The 15,523-nt window shown below is 42.5% G+C and overlaps 1 protein-coding gene across 5 annotated transcripts in view; it reads left to right on the forward strand.

Annotated features, from left to right (window-relative positions):
* Positions 1-1,783: 1,783 nt before the first annotated feature.
* The window catches only part of NTN4 (netrin 4), a 127,504-nt gene continuing 113,764 nt past the window's right edge, over positions 1,784-15,523 (forward strand). For 2 of the 5 annotated variants that reach the window (XM_040232788.1, XM_040232789.1), the window contains exons 1-2: positions 1,785-2,380; positions 5,129-5,658. In XM_040232788.1, the coding sequence (XP_040088722.1) occupies positions 2,326-2,380; positions 5,129-5,658 (585 nt within the window). In that variant the 5' untranslated portion in view covers positions 1,785-2,325. Of the gene's footprint in view, positions 2,381-5,128; positions 5,659-15,523 lie in introns of all 5 variants that reach the window. The other 3 variants (XM_040232790.1, XM_040232791.1, XM_040232792.1) reach the window with 2 other exon arrangements.

Raw genomic sequence — 15,523 nt, forward strand, 5'->3', positions numbered from 1 at the left:
TACTGCAATCGTTTTTTAACATAACCCAGTCAAAAATGTTTAATGAAAATTTACTATATATCTAGCAGGTGTTCTCAGTTAAGAATAAAAGAAAATGATAATAATGTTTTGTTCAGACTAAGTATAACAGACTGCTTGATCATTAAGGAACTCACTGTCTCCTTAAAGGAAGTAGGAACCAGTTACAGAGCAATCAAAGAAGTATATTATCAAGGCAACATTGGTGCAGATAGTAATGCCTTTAATATTTGTAATGGGAAATGGAGTAGTTCTGCCTCAATAGGGTAGAATCAGAAGTTAATAATAAATGTGCATTTTTTTTTCTTTCTTGAAAGTTTGCTTTGATAATTAGGTTAATATTGGTGTTAAGAGCCCTTGGATTGTTACTATTTCCTGTCATTTATTTGGTAAGAATAATATAGAGAGATGTTCAATTGACTCAATTGGAAGCATTTCTATAAGATATGAAGAAAGCCCCAACACTGCCAATATTTGAAAATTCAAAGGGTTTATTTTCTGAAATGTTATATAAATTGCTATTCCACATCTTTTGCCACTTTCCAGTGCTGGCCAGAATAATTTTAATGTCTCCCAAATGGATGATGCTGACCACGTCCCAGTCCCTCCTGGGAGTTTAAAGTTCTTCTATAGCCTCAGCCGAGTCATAAATAATACCTACATGTGCTCCAAAGCTCTAAATTGTCATCATCAGCAACACATACAACTGAATTGTATCTGTAAAACAGTTACTTTTCTGGAAAATATTTAAAGGCACAAAATGAACACTGCAATCAAAGACTAGTTTCTACTTAACTTTTGCCAGTTTCCCTGGATGTGTACATATAACTAGATTTTCATAGGACTTGCGAAAATCCCGGATTCAAGTGCTCCGTAACCGGCATCCATAATCAGCAGCCTGGCACAATGCTATGGACAGTTAGCAGCTTTTGGCTGCTACTAAATCTTCTCCCTTAGGTTATTTCACAACTTCACTGTTTTGCAGCACAACTGGAACGACAGTGCTTGGACGGACCAAAGAGGTTATCTTTGTCGCGCCCCTGCCTCTAGAAGAGGATGTTCTTAAACTGGGCACTGGCTAATCCTATGCCCCTTTTCTTTTAGCACCCTGAGTTTGAATTAGGGAACACTTTTTATATAAAAACGGATACACCTCGGATAAAGTAAGCATTGATTGTTTAGCCAAGATGCTCTCCCCCACCCCCTGAGGGTCAGCAGAGAAGCGGCGAATGCAGTTAATGAGCTCTCTCTTGCCCATAACCCCGATTGGGTGGGCGTGTGTGTGTGTGTGTGGGGTTCCATCCCTGGGTCATGAAACTCTGGGAGAAGGGGTGGCGGGAGAAGAGGGAGGGTTTGTTTTTGCTGGGGGATGTGGGAAGTAGGCGCTAGCCTATTTCGCGGTTTTTTAAGCCCCTTGGCATGCCCTGACCTGATCAAGAAGGAGTCAACTGCTCTGTGGAATGTTCCGGGAGAAGGTGGGAGACGGCCTCTAAAGGAGGCCTGTGGGTGCTGGAGGGCACCAGGGGGGTCACGCAGGGACATGCAGGGCGAGAGCCGGGAGGGGCAAGGGCGAAGGTGGGGGCCCGAGGTGACGGGCTCGCGGAGGGGCGGAGGCGGGCGGGTCAAGCTGGCAGCGAGGCATCGGGGGCGGCCGGTCTGGCGTGGGGGGCTGGGGTGGGGGGCGTCCCTCCCCGAGCTGCGGCTGCGACTCGGCCTCACAGGCTACAGCGCCCCGGCTGTCAAAGCGAGCGCGGGGGGCGGGAGGGAGGAAGGGGTGGAGGTGCGAGGGGAGGAGGGCTGGCACCGGAGCGCCGCGGCGTCGGTGCAATAAAAATGCATCCATGGAACTGCCCGTGGAGAAGCAGGGGACGGAGACGCCACAGCCAGAGGAGGTGGTAAAAGCGGAGGAGGACGCCCAGGAGGCGGCGGCGGCGGCCGGGAAGTGAAAGGTCTCGCAAAGTTCAGCGGCTGCTGCGGGCGCCGAGCCCCGGGCTAGCCGCGGAGGAGCCCGCGGACTGCTCCGCTGGGCAGCGCGGCCGGGCAGGCTATGGTCCCGGGGCTTCTGCCGCCCCCGAGGTGCCCGGGCCCCTCCAGGCCGGTGCGCGAGGGTCACCCCACCTCCCGGCGCGGCCCCAGCCCGCGGCTTCCCGGCGCCCGCGCCCACTGACCGAGCCAGGCGCCCCAGGAGGAGGAAGAAATAAAGAGCCCTGGTTCCTTCCGAGGACTTGTTGGCGCTTCATCCCACAGCTGCGAGGGCTCGACTCCCTCCCGCGTGCCCGGCCCGGGTCCTCCCGGCTTCTCCCGGCCATGGGGAGCTGCGCGCGGCTGCTGCTGCTCTGGGGCTGCTCCGCGGTGGCCGCAGGTGGGTGGTGACGCTGCCGGGCCCCCACCCCCCTTCCTTCGCTCTTGTGTTCCCCATCTCGGGACTCGGGGATACAGGGGAGCGCAGGCTGAGAGCGCCGAGCTCAGCGCCCAAGGATGAAATGAGTGGCCATGTTCCGCCTCCTTTTCCCCGGGTCTCCGCTGTTTAAAATATTATTGATTTTTGTTTTTTGCAACTGCGATACACATGCCCTTGGATAACCCAATATCCTGGGTGCGCCCTGCCTGAGATAGTGCGACCTTGGTTTTTTCTCGGTTTGGACTAGTAAAAAACTGCCTTTCCACTTTGTGAGGGAACAAAGGACCAGGCTCGCCATCCCCCGGCACTACATGGCCTGAGGAATGATGGGGAGGGGTGGCCCAGCGACCCTGGGCGCGCGTGGGCCGGGGCCGCTCTCTTGTTGAGAGCGATCGCCGTCGTCCCCGAACTCTTGCTGGGTACTGGGGAGCCAGGTAGGGACACCTGGGGCGGGGTGAGGGCCCTCTCTCCGGGACAGTAGCTAGAACTCAGACCCCGGCCTGGGACGGTGGGTGGTGATCACCCTAGGTCGCCAGGAGCTGGTTTGCCGCCCTGGGGAATTGGTACCCTGGCGGAGGCTCCGCGGGAGGTCGGAGGCGGGTCTGCTTCCTGTCTGGGTAACTGGACGCCGGGCAGCGGCGTCGTCAGATGCGCTCGCCCTTGCACTCCCACCCCGGCTGCCCTTGGCCACCAGTCCTAGCTTGCTCTTTCTAAATTTGGGAGCCCCTTCTGCTCCTCTCTCTCCTCTTGTAGGTCACCTGGTTTCCAGTTAGGGGCAAGTGCAGTTCAGGGTGTAAGGGGGAAAGAAAGTGAGGAACTATTTGGCCTCTTGGTCTCTCAAAGCATCTTGCTTGCTCCAGAACGGAGTGTGGGCTGGAGGGACTGACGAGTGAAGAGGGAGCCCTGGCACACTTCTCCCTTCCCTTCGGCTTCATCTACTCTGCCCCTAGAGATGCCAGCATGAAGAAAAGCCAGGCTTTAGAATCTGCATCCCAAACCCCAGTCGGACTGTTAGGGGCCTCCTTGCTATATTTGGATGGTCACTTCTTTAGGGATCTCTAAGTATTGTGTCCACCGATTATTTATCTGACTCCAGTCTTCTCTGGATTGCTTCTTAGTTTTTTTGTTTTCTTTGGTGGGGGGAGCTCTAAAATTACTCATAACGTTTCCCAAGAAACTGTTAAAGGGTCTAAGCTTTTATTTTAATTCTTGTTACTTAAGCATCCCTGTGTGCACTTATGTATGCTCCCCCAACCACAAAGTGAACTTTAATAAACCTTTCAAACCATGTTATGGCAAAAACATGCAAGCAATCAAAAGGTTGTAAATAAATATCACAAGGCAAGTGTTTCAAGTCAAAAATACTTGTACGGGCAGTATATGATTTCCCCTGAAATGCTTTACAGGTGAGTCATAGCACATTGTGTGTTCGTGGGATGTTGGCCACAAGCAGCTGATGCCCCAGCTAATCAGAAAAGTGGCAAGCAGAGTCCAGACAAAAGGCATACTTGAATCTGACATTTAAAAACTATGCCTAAGGAAGCCCTTTCTTAAGGTTGCAAAGACTATGTGAGGCTCATGACAATCAGTGTGTGAAATGTCTCTCTTTTGGTCTAAGTTGTCATTTGGCTTATAGTGATCACAGTTCAGAGGTGCTCCCTCTTAAGAAGCAGAAACGTTCAATTAGCCAGAATTTGGGGTTTGACTTCCTTTTCCTTCGTTCCCTCTTTGTTTTAACTTTTAAAATAGATAATTTTAAGGTATTCATAATTAAAATGACAAGCCCAAATTAAAGGATTATATTATGTAGTCAGGATGTTAATAGGTGGATAATGTTTATCATTTTAAGTAATTTTGAAACATTAAAGTCTGCTGGGCCTTTGTTTGGGTGGAAGCACATGTTTCTTTAAGAAGGTGTTTTAGTTCACAGATTATGTTTAAAGGTGCTGTTAGTGGCTGCCAGACTGTAACCATTCTCCTGTTAGGCAAACAGGTGACTACTATATAACCTGTCATAGGGAGAACCACTCAAGAGGGAGAGAGCACATCAAATAAGCTTTTCTGTCATCTGGTAGTTTAGAGGGTTTTTTCTTAGTTACATTTACTCAGTACTAAAAACAGATATTGCACATCTGAGTTCCTTAAATGAGATCCCATTGTATACCAGTATCTCATATTGATTTTCCTAGAGAATTTGTCCCTTCATATTTTTGTCTTAAAAATATGGTAGAATTCTATATTCCCTCCGTAATGCATTCTCATACACTTATTAGATAATGCCAAGGACTCAAATTACATTTGAAAGACTAAACTGAGTGATCTTAAAAACATTGTTGGTTTTTAGTATTATTTATGTCATGGCTTCAAAAGCAAATGAGTGTGCTTCAAAAATAGAGACTGTTTAAAAATATTTGAAAAGGTTTAGGCCCATTATCTTTTCCCAGTGTTTCCACTTTCCTTCCTCTCACCCTTTGCCCAAAGTGATTTTATTTTCTTTTATGTGAATTGCACATCTGAACATGAAACACGCATGCAGGCACACCCTCATACACTCATGCACATTCACACACTTCCATATTTGCATTTGGTAGAATTTCCTCTTTACTGAAAGTCTCAGGGCAACATGGGGACTGTTGAGGATGGACTGGGTGGACAGAAGAGCTTTCCAGATGGGTTTGTCTTGAATAACATATGCTTTCCCATCTCTAGGACTGAGTGGAGTAGCTGGAGTGAGTTCCCGCTGTGAAAAAGCCTGTAACCCTCGGATGGGAAATTTGGCTTTAGGGAGAAAACTCTGGACGGACACCACCTGTGGTCAGAACGCCACTGAACTGTACTGCTTCTACAGTGAGAACACTGACCTGACTTGTCAGCAGCCCAAATGTGGCAAATGCAGTGCTGCCCAGCCTCACCTGGCTCACCTACCAGCTGCCATGGCAGACTCCTCCTTCAGGCATCCTCGCACGTGGTGGCAGTCTGCTGAGGATGTACACAGAGAAAAGATCCAGCTAGACCTGGAAGCTGAATTCTACTTCACTCATCTAATTATGGTGTTCAAGTCTCCCCGGCCGGCAGCCATGGTGCTGGACCGCTCCCAGGACTTTGGAAAGACATGGAAGCCTTACAAGTACTTTGCAGCTAACTGCTCGGCTACATTTGGCCTGGAAGACGATGTTGTCAAGAAGGGAGCTATTTGCACTTCTAGATACTCCAATCCTTTGCCCTGCACTGGAGGAGAGGTAAGGGCACATGTTTAACTCTATGCTGTAAGTAAGGTAGAAAAATGTTACCAGCCCACATTTTTTTTAAAGCATGAAGGTATACTTGTAGCAACATGAATGAAATTAGAATTTTTCATGAGCTTTATTTGTCATAAATTATTTCTCACCCTGAGACATGCATGTGGAATCATTTTCAAGCGGGTTGCCCACTGGCTAGGTTTAAATCTGAATTCTAAGATTTTAATTTTTTTTCATTTTAAGGAAGAGTAGATAGGCAACATTATCAGTTTACCTTAGAAGTTTAAAAGACTACTGATGTCTTCAGTCTGCAGGACTGCTTACTGTGCCTCTGCAGGGGCAAGCCTTCCTGAGACTGCCTGTTCCTGGAGCCCATGCCTATCTTCCCGCAAAGTTAACATAAATAGGAAATAAATAAAAACAAAGCCAAGGGAGGAAAATACTATGTTTGTCAGAAGGATACTTTTGTATAACAGAGGGGTTTTATTGTTAAGATTAAGAGACTGCATAGCAAACAAATGAAGCTACTTTCTTTTTAGATGTAGGAATTCTTTCTGGGCACACACACACATCAGTTGCAGCTCAGGCTCTGGGTCTATCCTGGGTGCAAGACCTTCTCAGTATCACTCTGCAAAACAGCCCCTTATCTACTAGTCCAGTTTCTATACAGAATGTTTACTCTTTGCTTCATATTTCCCATTGCTTAAGGGGGAGACTTTTTTTTTTTTAATTTGTATGGATGTACCTAGAAAGCCCTCCCCCACTGAGATATATGAAAACATGGAGTTTGGAGACAATTGGGTGAAAGCAGATTTAGAGTAAAGTACCTTCAATGTATAGATCAAGAAATATCAACGTAGAAAAAAAAGAGAAGAGAATATAGTATTTCTAGTTCTAGCACGTGACACAGAGAGTAGATAAGTGGTTCCCAACTAGAGGTGATTTTGTTAACCTCACCCTCCAGGGGATATTTGGCAATGTCTGGAGACACTTTTGCTGAGGGTGGGCGTGACACGGTTGGTGTCTAGTAGATGGAGACTGGGGAGGTTACTCAGCCTCCTACAGTATGCAAGATAGCACTCCTCCCATTCCGGTTCCCAGAAAAGAATTAGTCGCTTAAAATGTCAATAGTGTCAAAGTTGTGAACGTCTGGACCAAGTGTTAAGCATACATCCAGAGACTAAGATGATCATTCTTCCAGCAGTGTTTATATTACTATTCATAGACTTCCCAGATGAGTATATTTAGTAAATATTCATCGAGTCCCTACTATGTGTCAGGCAGTGCTACAAATTCTGCCTTTGGTTTGGTGCACAGGGGTACTTGCCAGGGACTGATGGAAAGATTGGTTTGGCTACTTCTCCCCCCTGCTCCCATAGACATGTGGACTTTTGCCATGTTATCCAGCTGCTGCTGTTTCTGTGTGCGCTCTGCAGACCTGGAACAGTGTTACTGGCACCAGAACCAAGGAGGATACGGCTCAAGCAGCAGGCAGATGGTGTTCCATTCTTATTCTTCGTTCCATTCTTCCTTAAGCTGGCTTAGTATTGTAAACCTGTGTGCACCCTGTCACGATGGATATTTTTCCAGATACCAGGACAGGAAAGAGAAAGATAAGTTAGACTCTTTGTTTTCTTCTGTGGAGAACACTTTGTGTTGCAAACAAATGAATGGCTTGAACTCTCAAATTGCTTTGGAATTGATCCACAGGCTCATATCAGTTCCCTCCATCTCAGTGCTACTGGGTCATGTTATCTATGAAGTAGCAAAAATAAGAGTTTCAGTAACTAGATGGTAGGCATGCTTGCTTACCTAATATCATATTGAATGTATTTCTATGGCCCAGAAATTACTTAGAGATTACTAAAGTAATGACTAAACATTTATTTACCCTACTGCAGAGCAAAATCTTGTTTTCTATAAAGCCAAACTACTTACTGTCATCAATGCTTACATCAAATTTCAAATTTTAGCAGGTAGAGACTAAAACTTATGGTAGATTGATCTTTCAGTGTGCAGTCACCTTTTATATCTAGTTAAAAATTTTTTTATTGTAGTTATTTCAGCAGACATAGTTCAATGGCAAGGAAAACATTAAATGCCATCTAGTTCTCTCTAGAGCATTACTTGCAAGTGTATGTTAAACCATCATAGAATTTCTTTCCCTTAGAGACAGGTTTGGGAATGAATCTTTCCCTCCTGAGTTAGAAGAGAATCTTCCTCAAAGATAAGGACCAGAGGAAGCCTCCTTGGAAATGATCGTTATCTACCTCTTCTTTGTTGCTTTGGAATATAAATTAGTGCTGAGCTACAAATTAATTTTTTAGTACAACTCCATAGCATCAGTCACTACTTTTGAAAATTGAGCAGAAAAATAATCCAATTAATCTAGCATTAAATAAGCAGGCTCAGATTTCATTTATACTGTAGACCTATATGTTCCTCCATTCTGCATAAGACTTTTCAGGCCTTCTCTAGGGATTATCCTTCTACTTAGGCTAACGTGAATATATTCCAGTCTTTAAATTTGTTTCCATTGTCTATTCTGAAGTACTTCTTTGGGCTTTTTAGGGCTTTAGAGAGTCCTGTTGTTTCATGTCTAAGAAATCAGATATGTCCATCTTCAGAGTGGAAGGCACCAGTCATCTGAAAGAGGACTTTAAAAATACAGGCCTCAAAAATCCACCCAGAAGAAGCTTTTTAAATACAAGTTTAAGTTTACATAAAACCTTCTAAACTGGTCAGCGGTTTCAAAGAACAGGATATGATTATCCTACAATGTGTCTCATTATAGGAGAGGAGATTGAGGCTCAGAGATAAGGTGATTTGCTCAGCTTACAATTAGTTGGGCTTCCCTGGTGGCTCAGATGGGAAAGAATCTGCCTAGAATGCAGGAGACCTGAGTTCAATCCCTGGGTCAGGAAGATACCCTAGAGAAGGGAATGGGTACCCACTCCAGTATTCTTGCCTGGAGAATCCCATGGATGAGGAGGCTGGTGGGCTATAGCTCATGGGATTGCAAAGAGTCTGACAGGATTGAGCGACTAACACTTTCGTACAGTTAGCTATGTGACAGAGCTTGGACTAAATCACAAAGACGTTAAGTATAGTATTTGTTTCATAAAACCATGTTCTCTCGCCATTACTGACCTCTAAGAGTTGATAGCAAAAAGATGTCTGCCTTTACCCTCGCTCACTCTCTTACAGTTGCTATTCATTTGGATGTGACATGAAGGTAAAAAAAAATTTGCCAGACAGCTTTCTCCTAAGCAAAAGTGTCCTCTGAGATGTTGATGGTGTTCTGGGAATAAAAGTTTCCATAGCCAAACTAGGTTGGGAGACACTGACTGGGTTTAACAAAATGAGACATTTATAAACACATAAATATTCTCATTATGTGTCCTGTATCTTCAAATGGGAGGTATAGGATGGGACATTCCCAAACTTATTTGCCCATGCAATCCTGTCTTTGCAGAACTCCAATTCTTATCTTTTAGAACTCTAGAGAGCTTTAGAGCATAACTTGGGAAATGCTGGGGTGAGGTATTAAGTGCTCCCAAAATCCCGGTGAAAGACACAGACAGGAGGAGATATTGTTCATGGGGCACAAAGTTTCAGTTATGAGAGATGAACAAGTTCTGGAGAACTAATGTACAATAGTATGACTATAGTTGGAGAAGGGAATGGCAACCCACTCCAGTATTCTTGCCTGGAGAATCCCATGGACAGAAGAGCCTGGCAGGCTATAGTCCATGGGGTTGCAAAGAGTCGGACACAACTGAGTGACTAAGCATGCATGCATTCATGACTATAGTTAACAATACTTTATTGTGTACTTGAAATTTGCCAGGAGGCTGTATCTTAAGTATTCTCACCACAAGTGCTGAAAAGTGGTGACTATCTGAAGTGACAGAAATGTTAATTAGCTTGAATGTGGTGATTATTTGATAATATTTATGTTTATCAAATCAACAAATTGTAAACCTTAAATACATATAATTCTTAATTTCCAAATATACCTCCATTTTTTTTTTAAAGGCACAGATGGGCCTGGTGCTTGGCACGGTAGTGAGAGTGGGGGTGGGGAAGACAAAACAAATTAGCTAAGTTATACAGTATGCCAGAGTGTGATGTGTTCTAAGGAGAAAATAAAACAGGATAGAGGATATGGGGAGGGCTTCCCTGGTGGCTCAGATAATCTACCCGCAATGCAGGAGACCTAGGTTTGATCCCTGGGTCAGGAAGATCACTGGAGAAGGGAATGGCTACTCACTCCAGTATTCTTGCCTGGAAAATCCCATGGACAGAGGACAGCAGAGCCTGGCAGGCTGTATAGTCTATGGGGTTGCAAAGAATTGGACTCGAATGAGCGACTAACACACAGACGGTGGGAAAGCTGGCAGTGGAGGGCTTGCTGTTCTTATAACAGATTGAAGGATTTGTGTTAGATGAAACAGACAGTGATAAGAACTCTGAGTTCCTGGCAAGATTTAATGAGTGAACAAAATCTATAATTAAGGCTTCCTTCAATCTTTCGATATGGAAAAATGAAGTTGTGTATTAAAATAACAAACATTGGTAAAAATCCCTCTTGCTAGTGTTTTTTAGAATGAGAGCATTTGAAAAGGAACCTGAATGTCATAGATGGAAAAGCACATGACTGATGAGTAATCTGAAGCCTGAAAAGAATTAATGTCTTGTCTACAATTACTCAGCTGAAATTTGTATTTCCTGACTTCTCCCCTAGTGCTAACTCCACTGTACTATTGGCTTGGCTAAAAAGTTCATTTGTGGTTTTTTTCTAATATCTTATGGAAAAACCTGAACGAACTCTTTGGGCAGCCCAATCATTTGAAATTCCTTGGTGTCAAGCTGTGTAGTGTGAAAAATGCAAAAACTACATACATTAGTTTTCCTTTGTAGTCCTGACAGTCTAATGTGTTAGAGATTAAATATCATTTATGGACTGATTTGTTAAGTAATATGAGACAGTGCGTGATTAATTCCCCCAGTATGTTGCGCAAGTCCTATGCTTTTCAAGATCTGAGTATTTGTTTTAGGCTTTTGAAGAGGATTACATTTCAGTACATTGTGATAAAGTCAGTATGGCACAAATGTGCAGAAAATGATACATTAATCAGGGTTTTATAGGTATTTACATGTATCCGGTACTCAGCAATATTTAGGATTTTTAAACTGAAAAGATAAAGCAATACACAATTAGGAATACTTTCAGACACTACTCTGGTTAGCTACTTGTTTTCTTCAGTCATTGAAATATGCTCTTAATTTCCAAATATACCTCCATTTTTCTTTTTAAAGGCACAGATGGGCCTGGTGCTTGGCACAGTAGTGAGAGTGGGGGTGGGGAAGACAAAACAAATTAGCTAAGTTATATACAGCATCATCAGTCATGAGAGTCATGGTGGCAGCTCTTATCTGCTGAAGCTTTCCCATATGCCAGGCATTCTGTAGAGTTCTCCACATCCCTTATTTTCAAAAGAATGCTGTTAGTTGGGTTTCAGTATCAACCCTATTTTACAGATAAAGTCCTTGAGACTTAGTGAGTCAGGGTAACTTGGTCAGAGAAAGTAATCGATGCTGGAGTTGGGATGACTAGATTGCCTTAAAGTTATTTATATGATTAGGTTTTATTATAACTCAAAAATTAAAAACAAAATTAAATTGCTCTGGTAATTATTAAACTGTAAAATTTACAGTTTAATTGATCATTTGTAATATGGCTATGTGAAATTTGGGCTTCCAAGGTGGTGCTAGAACCAGCCTGCCATTGCAGGTAGACATAAGAGACAGTTCCTGGGTGAGGAGAGCACGGCAACCCACCATGGGATTCTCGAATCCCATGGACAGAGGAGCCTGGTGGGCTATGGTCCATGGGGTAGCAAAGAGTCAGACATGACTGAAGCAACTTAGCATGCATGTGTGAGAACTTTGTATAATAAAGTTATTTTTTTTTTACATTAGATAGAAAAATAATAGGCAAAGACTCTTTGCATTTAATGTTACCCAAGATGATGGTAAGAATCTGCCTGCCATGTGGGAGACCTGGGTTTGAGACCTGGGTCGGGAGGATCCTCTGGAGAAGGGAATAGCAATCTACTCCAGTATTCTTACCTGGAGAATTTCATGGACAGAGGTGTGTGGTGGGCTATAGTCCAAGGGATCACAAAGAGTCGGACATGACTGAGTGACTAACACAAGATCATTTAGCATTAACCATATGGGAATGAGTATTAACAGTTCTTCAGTACCATTTAGCATACTTTTTATTGATTGGTTTGTTTTTTGGGGGGGCTGAGGAAATACTTTTTATCTAGTTGGTAACTGCTTTAAGTAATTTTTCTAAGTTGTTAATGTTATGCTATGAAGCATGTTCTCAGCTATAATTTTGTTGAATTTTTTGGAAAATAAATGTTTTATCTGTTTGTTTAGAGTGCTTTGATTATCTACACCCTGGGGCTAGGCTACTCCCTTCCTGTAGGGGTGGGGCAGGAGACTTATAAAAGCACATTTTAAAAAATTGCCTTTAGTTTAAGGAAAACCCACAGGATGGTTATCAATTAAAATTATTCAAAGAAACTACATTAAAAATTAGAACAAACCCAGAGATTAAATCAATAAACTTTGATTGATTGGTTTCAATGGGTGGATTTTTCCTCTGCAAATACTTTGTAGCTATTAAAAAAATGTGTTTAGCATCTGTTTGCTCCATATTTGCCAGTATTTCATTGAAATATTGTGGGAACTTTGAGAGATCAGATTGCAAAATGCCGAGTTAGTAATGATGATTCATGTTGAAAAATTAAGGCTAGACAATAAGGAACAGACACCTGAAGGTCAGGTAGGGCATACAAAAGTAGCTTCCTACTAAGGGATGGAGAATGCAAACCAGAATGGGGGTTCTTAGGGGCTGGGCACTTTGGAAGATGAGGAAAATGAGTCATTCCAGAGAATATGAAAGTTATTGCTTCTGATCAGTAATCAGAAGTGTCTGAAAAGTCATTGAATATAAACCATGTCTCTTCTGCACACCCACGTACTCTGTGTCACTCACATGCAACTATAATATCATGTCGCTTATCTCTTCTACTCCTACAGTGTTCACTTCTTGAAGAACTTCGCCTCTTCTCTCATTGTATTTGCTCTGTGGCTCCTAGACCCCCAACTTGTGCGTCTAGCATATATCCCCAGAGGCATAAATGTCCAGATACGTTCAGACAGTACTTCAGGACAGCGAGGAGGCTGGTGCTGAATTGAATTCTGTGAAATGATAATACTATTTATTAAATGTGTCGGATGTTACACAACTCCTACATATCCTTTCAAACTAATCATGATTCATTCATTCTTCTTACAAATGTTTATATACTGTCTCCTATGTTCCAGCTATTTTAGGAATGGGGGGTACAGAGCAAAAAGTCAAAAATTCCTGCCCTTGAGATTACATTCTAAGTGTAAGGTGCTAAACAAGTTAAGTAAATAAAATATATGGGATGTTTGATAGTAATAAGTTTAAATTTTATAAAAATTAAAGAAGCAGGGAAGGGGACTAGGTAGTAGAAAGGGGGTTTTAAATGTTTAGACAGCTTCCAGGGAATGCCTTAATGGGATTTTTGAATAAGGACCTGAAGGGAAACAGAAATGAGTCATGGATATGTCTAGGGGAAGGGCAAAGGTCCTGAGGAAGTCTGCCTCCTGCCGTCAGGACAGTGAGGAGGCTGGTGCTGAGACAGAAGAGTTGAGGTTTATATAACAGGTGAGGTCAGAGGCCAGAGAGATGATGGCAAGCTATGGGAAATTATGGAGATCCTCATAAGCAGGTGTCCAGGATGGCCCCAGTTTACACCAAGATTTATTAATAGTATTCCTTTTCACTCTCAAAGAGGTCCCAATCTGGACAATAAATTTTTATAAAGTCATTGAGTTTTACTCTGAATGATACTTGAAGCCATTTGGAGCTTTAAGCAGAGGGGTAATATGATCAATTTATTTTTAATGTGATTTCTCTGGTTTGTGGGTTAAGGAAAGACCAAAGAGGGAAGCAGAGAGACCAGCTAGAATGCTATTGCCAGTAATTTCAGGCTAGATCTGATGGCGCATGAACAGAAGGTTGCGGTGGAAATGGTGAAAAGTAGTTGAGTTCTGGATCAATGTTATGGATAAAGCCAAGAGCATTTGTTGGCAGGTTGGGTGCAGGTATGAGAGAAAGAAACAGATAAGAATGTTTCTAGCCTGAGCACCTGAAGAATGGGACAGCCAGTTACTGAGGTGGAGAAGACTCTAGAAGGAGTATATTTGGAAAGGAAAGTCAGGAACTCATACGTGGACACATTAGGTATGTTGCTTATGACACATCCAAGTGGAAATACTGAGTAGGCAGTTGGTTCTGGGAGTTTAAAGTTCAAAGGGGAGGTCTGAACTAAATATATACATTTGGGAGTCATTTGCACAGAGATGATATTTAATGCTATGAAACTGGATGAGATCATCAAGGGAGTGGGTGTGGACAGAAAAGAGGAAAGTCCAAGAATGGAGCCCGGGGAGGATCAAAGTTATTCCATTGACTCTGCCATTACCAAAAATACTTGCAACTGCCCAGGCATATACAAAGACCAGTCTTACCAACCTGCAGATTCAATGGCTGTTTAATTAAGCAACATCATGAATTTGAATAACATTGACTTGCCACTGGCAATACAGTGGGTACAAATTCTAAAATGAAAAGTGAGAGGGAAGGGATGAAATTGGCCACTTTAGATTTTCAAAAGATGAATGAAAACAAATAGGGAGACAGGAAAGACTGGTCAGATAATGATGATAGAAGAGGGAGAGGGAACAGTATGGAAGGAGAAAGACATCTTTGAAAACATTATGCTGAAAGAAAAGTGCTGATTTTAGGGACTTTCAGATTTTAAGGCCCTTCCATTTTATCTTGACTCATCCAACTTTTAATCCTTTTTTGACCCTAAATTCCAGCTATAGGAGAAATTTGGCAGGATGATTTTTTAGAAGTCATTTTTAATATCCATGAGCTGTCACAGCATTGGAAATGAAATTAACATAGAGCATTGTACACATTTTTTTCTGCTTAACGAGTTGTGAAATTTAATTTGCAGAATGTGATGGAGAACATCTACCTAAGGCAAGAATGTTGTGCAATTAATCTCATTTATGTAAAAGTATTTACATATTCACAATCTCAGAAAATGTTACTGTTTTAATGAATGTTTAATTGTTCTCTTAAGGAGAAGAGAAAAGTATCATTTAGAGATCACAGTAAAATGTGCCAGTTTCTCTGTTGGGCATTTTGTATACATCTCACTTTAAGAAACAAGCTCTTTTCCTGGATGGTTTGTCTTATTAACAAACAAAAAGAAAACACTGATCCTCTTTCTGTGTCATCTTTCGCTTCTCTTCCTAACTTTCCTGTAACAGAGAGAAGCAGAAGTCTTTCAAGGCCTCCGCTATGTTTGCAGACGTTACTTTACACTTCATAATCACATAGTTCCTAAAACAAAACAAAAAAATTATGAAGAACATTCAGATGCTTTCTGGGTGACATCATCTGTGCTAACACTATCTTTCAGCAGCTACTGGAAAAGGTTTTGGTGTTTTAAAATTAAATTGAAAAGAGAAAATTTAATCACTCTCTTATACTATTTAATCTCCATTAAGAATTTATGTTTCTTTTTATGTCAGTCAACCTGACCTTTCTGAAGTTTCTGAGGTTTTCCATCAGTTCCTTTTGTAATTGATTCCTACAGTTTTCTCATATCCTATATCCCAGTGAATAGTCTTCTGACTCCACCTCTACCTCCAAATAAGAAGCAAAGATAAATGGAGG

Source organism: Oryx dammah, unplaced genomic scaffold (assembly GCF_014754425.2).
Source record: "Oryx dammah isolate SB20612 unplaced genomic scaffold, SCBI_Odam_1.1 HiC_scaffold_29, whole genome shotgun sequence".
Classification (NCBI taxonomy): domain Eukaryota; kingdom Metazoa; phylum Chordata; class Mammalia; order Artiodactyla; family Bovidae; genus Oryx; species Oryx dammah.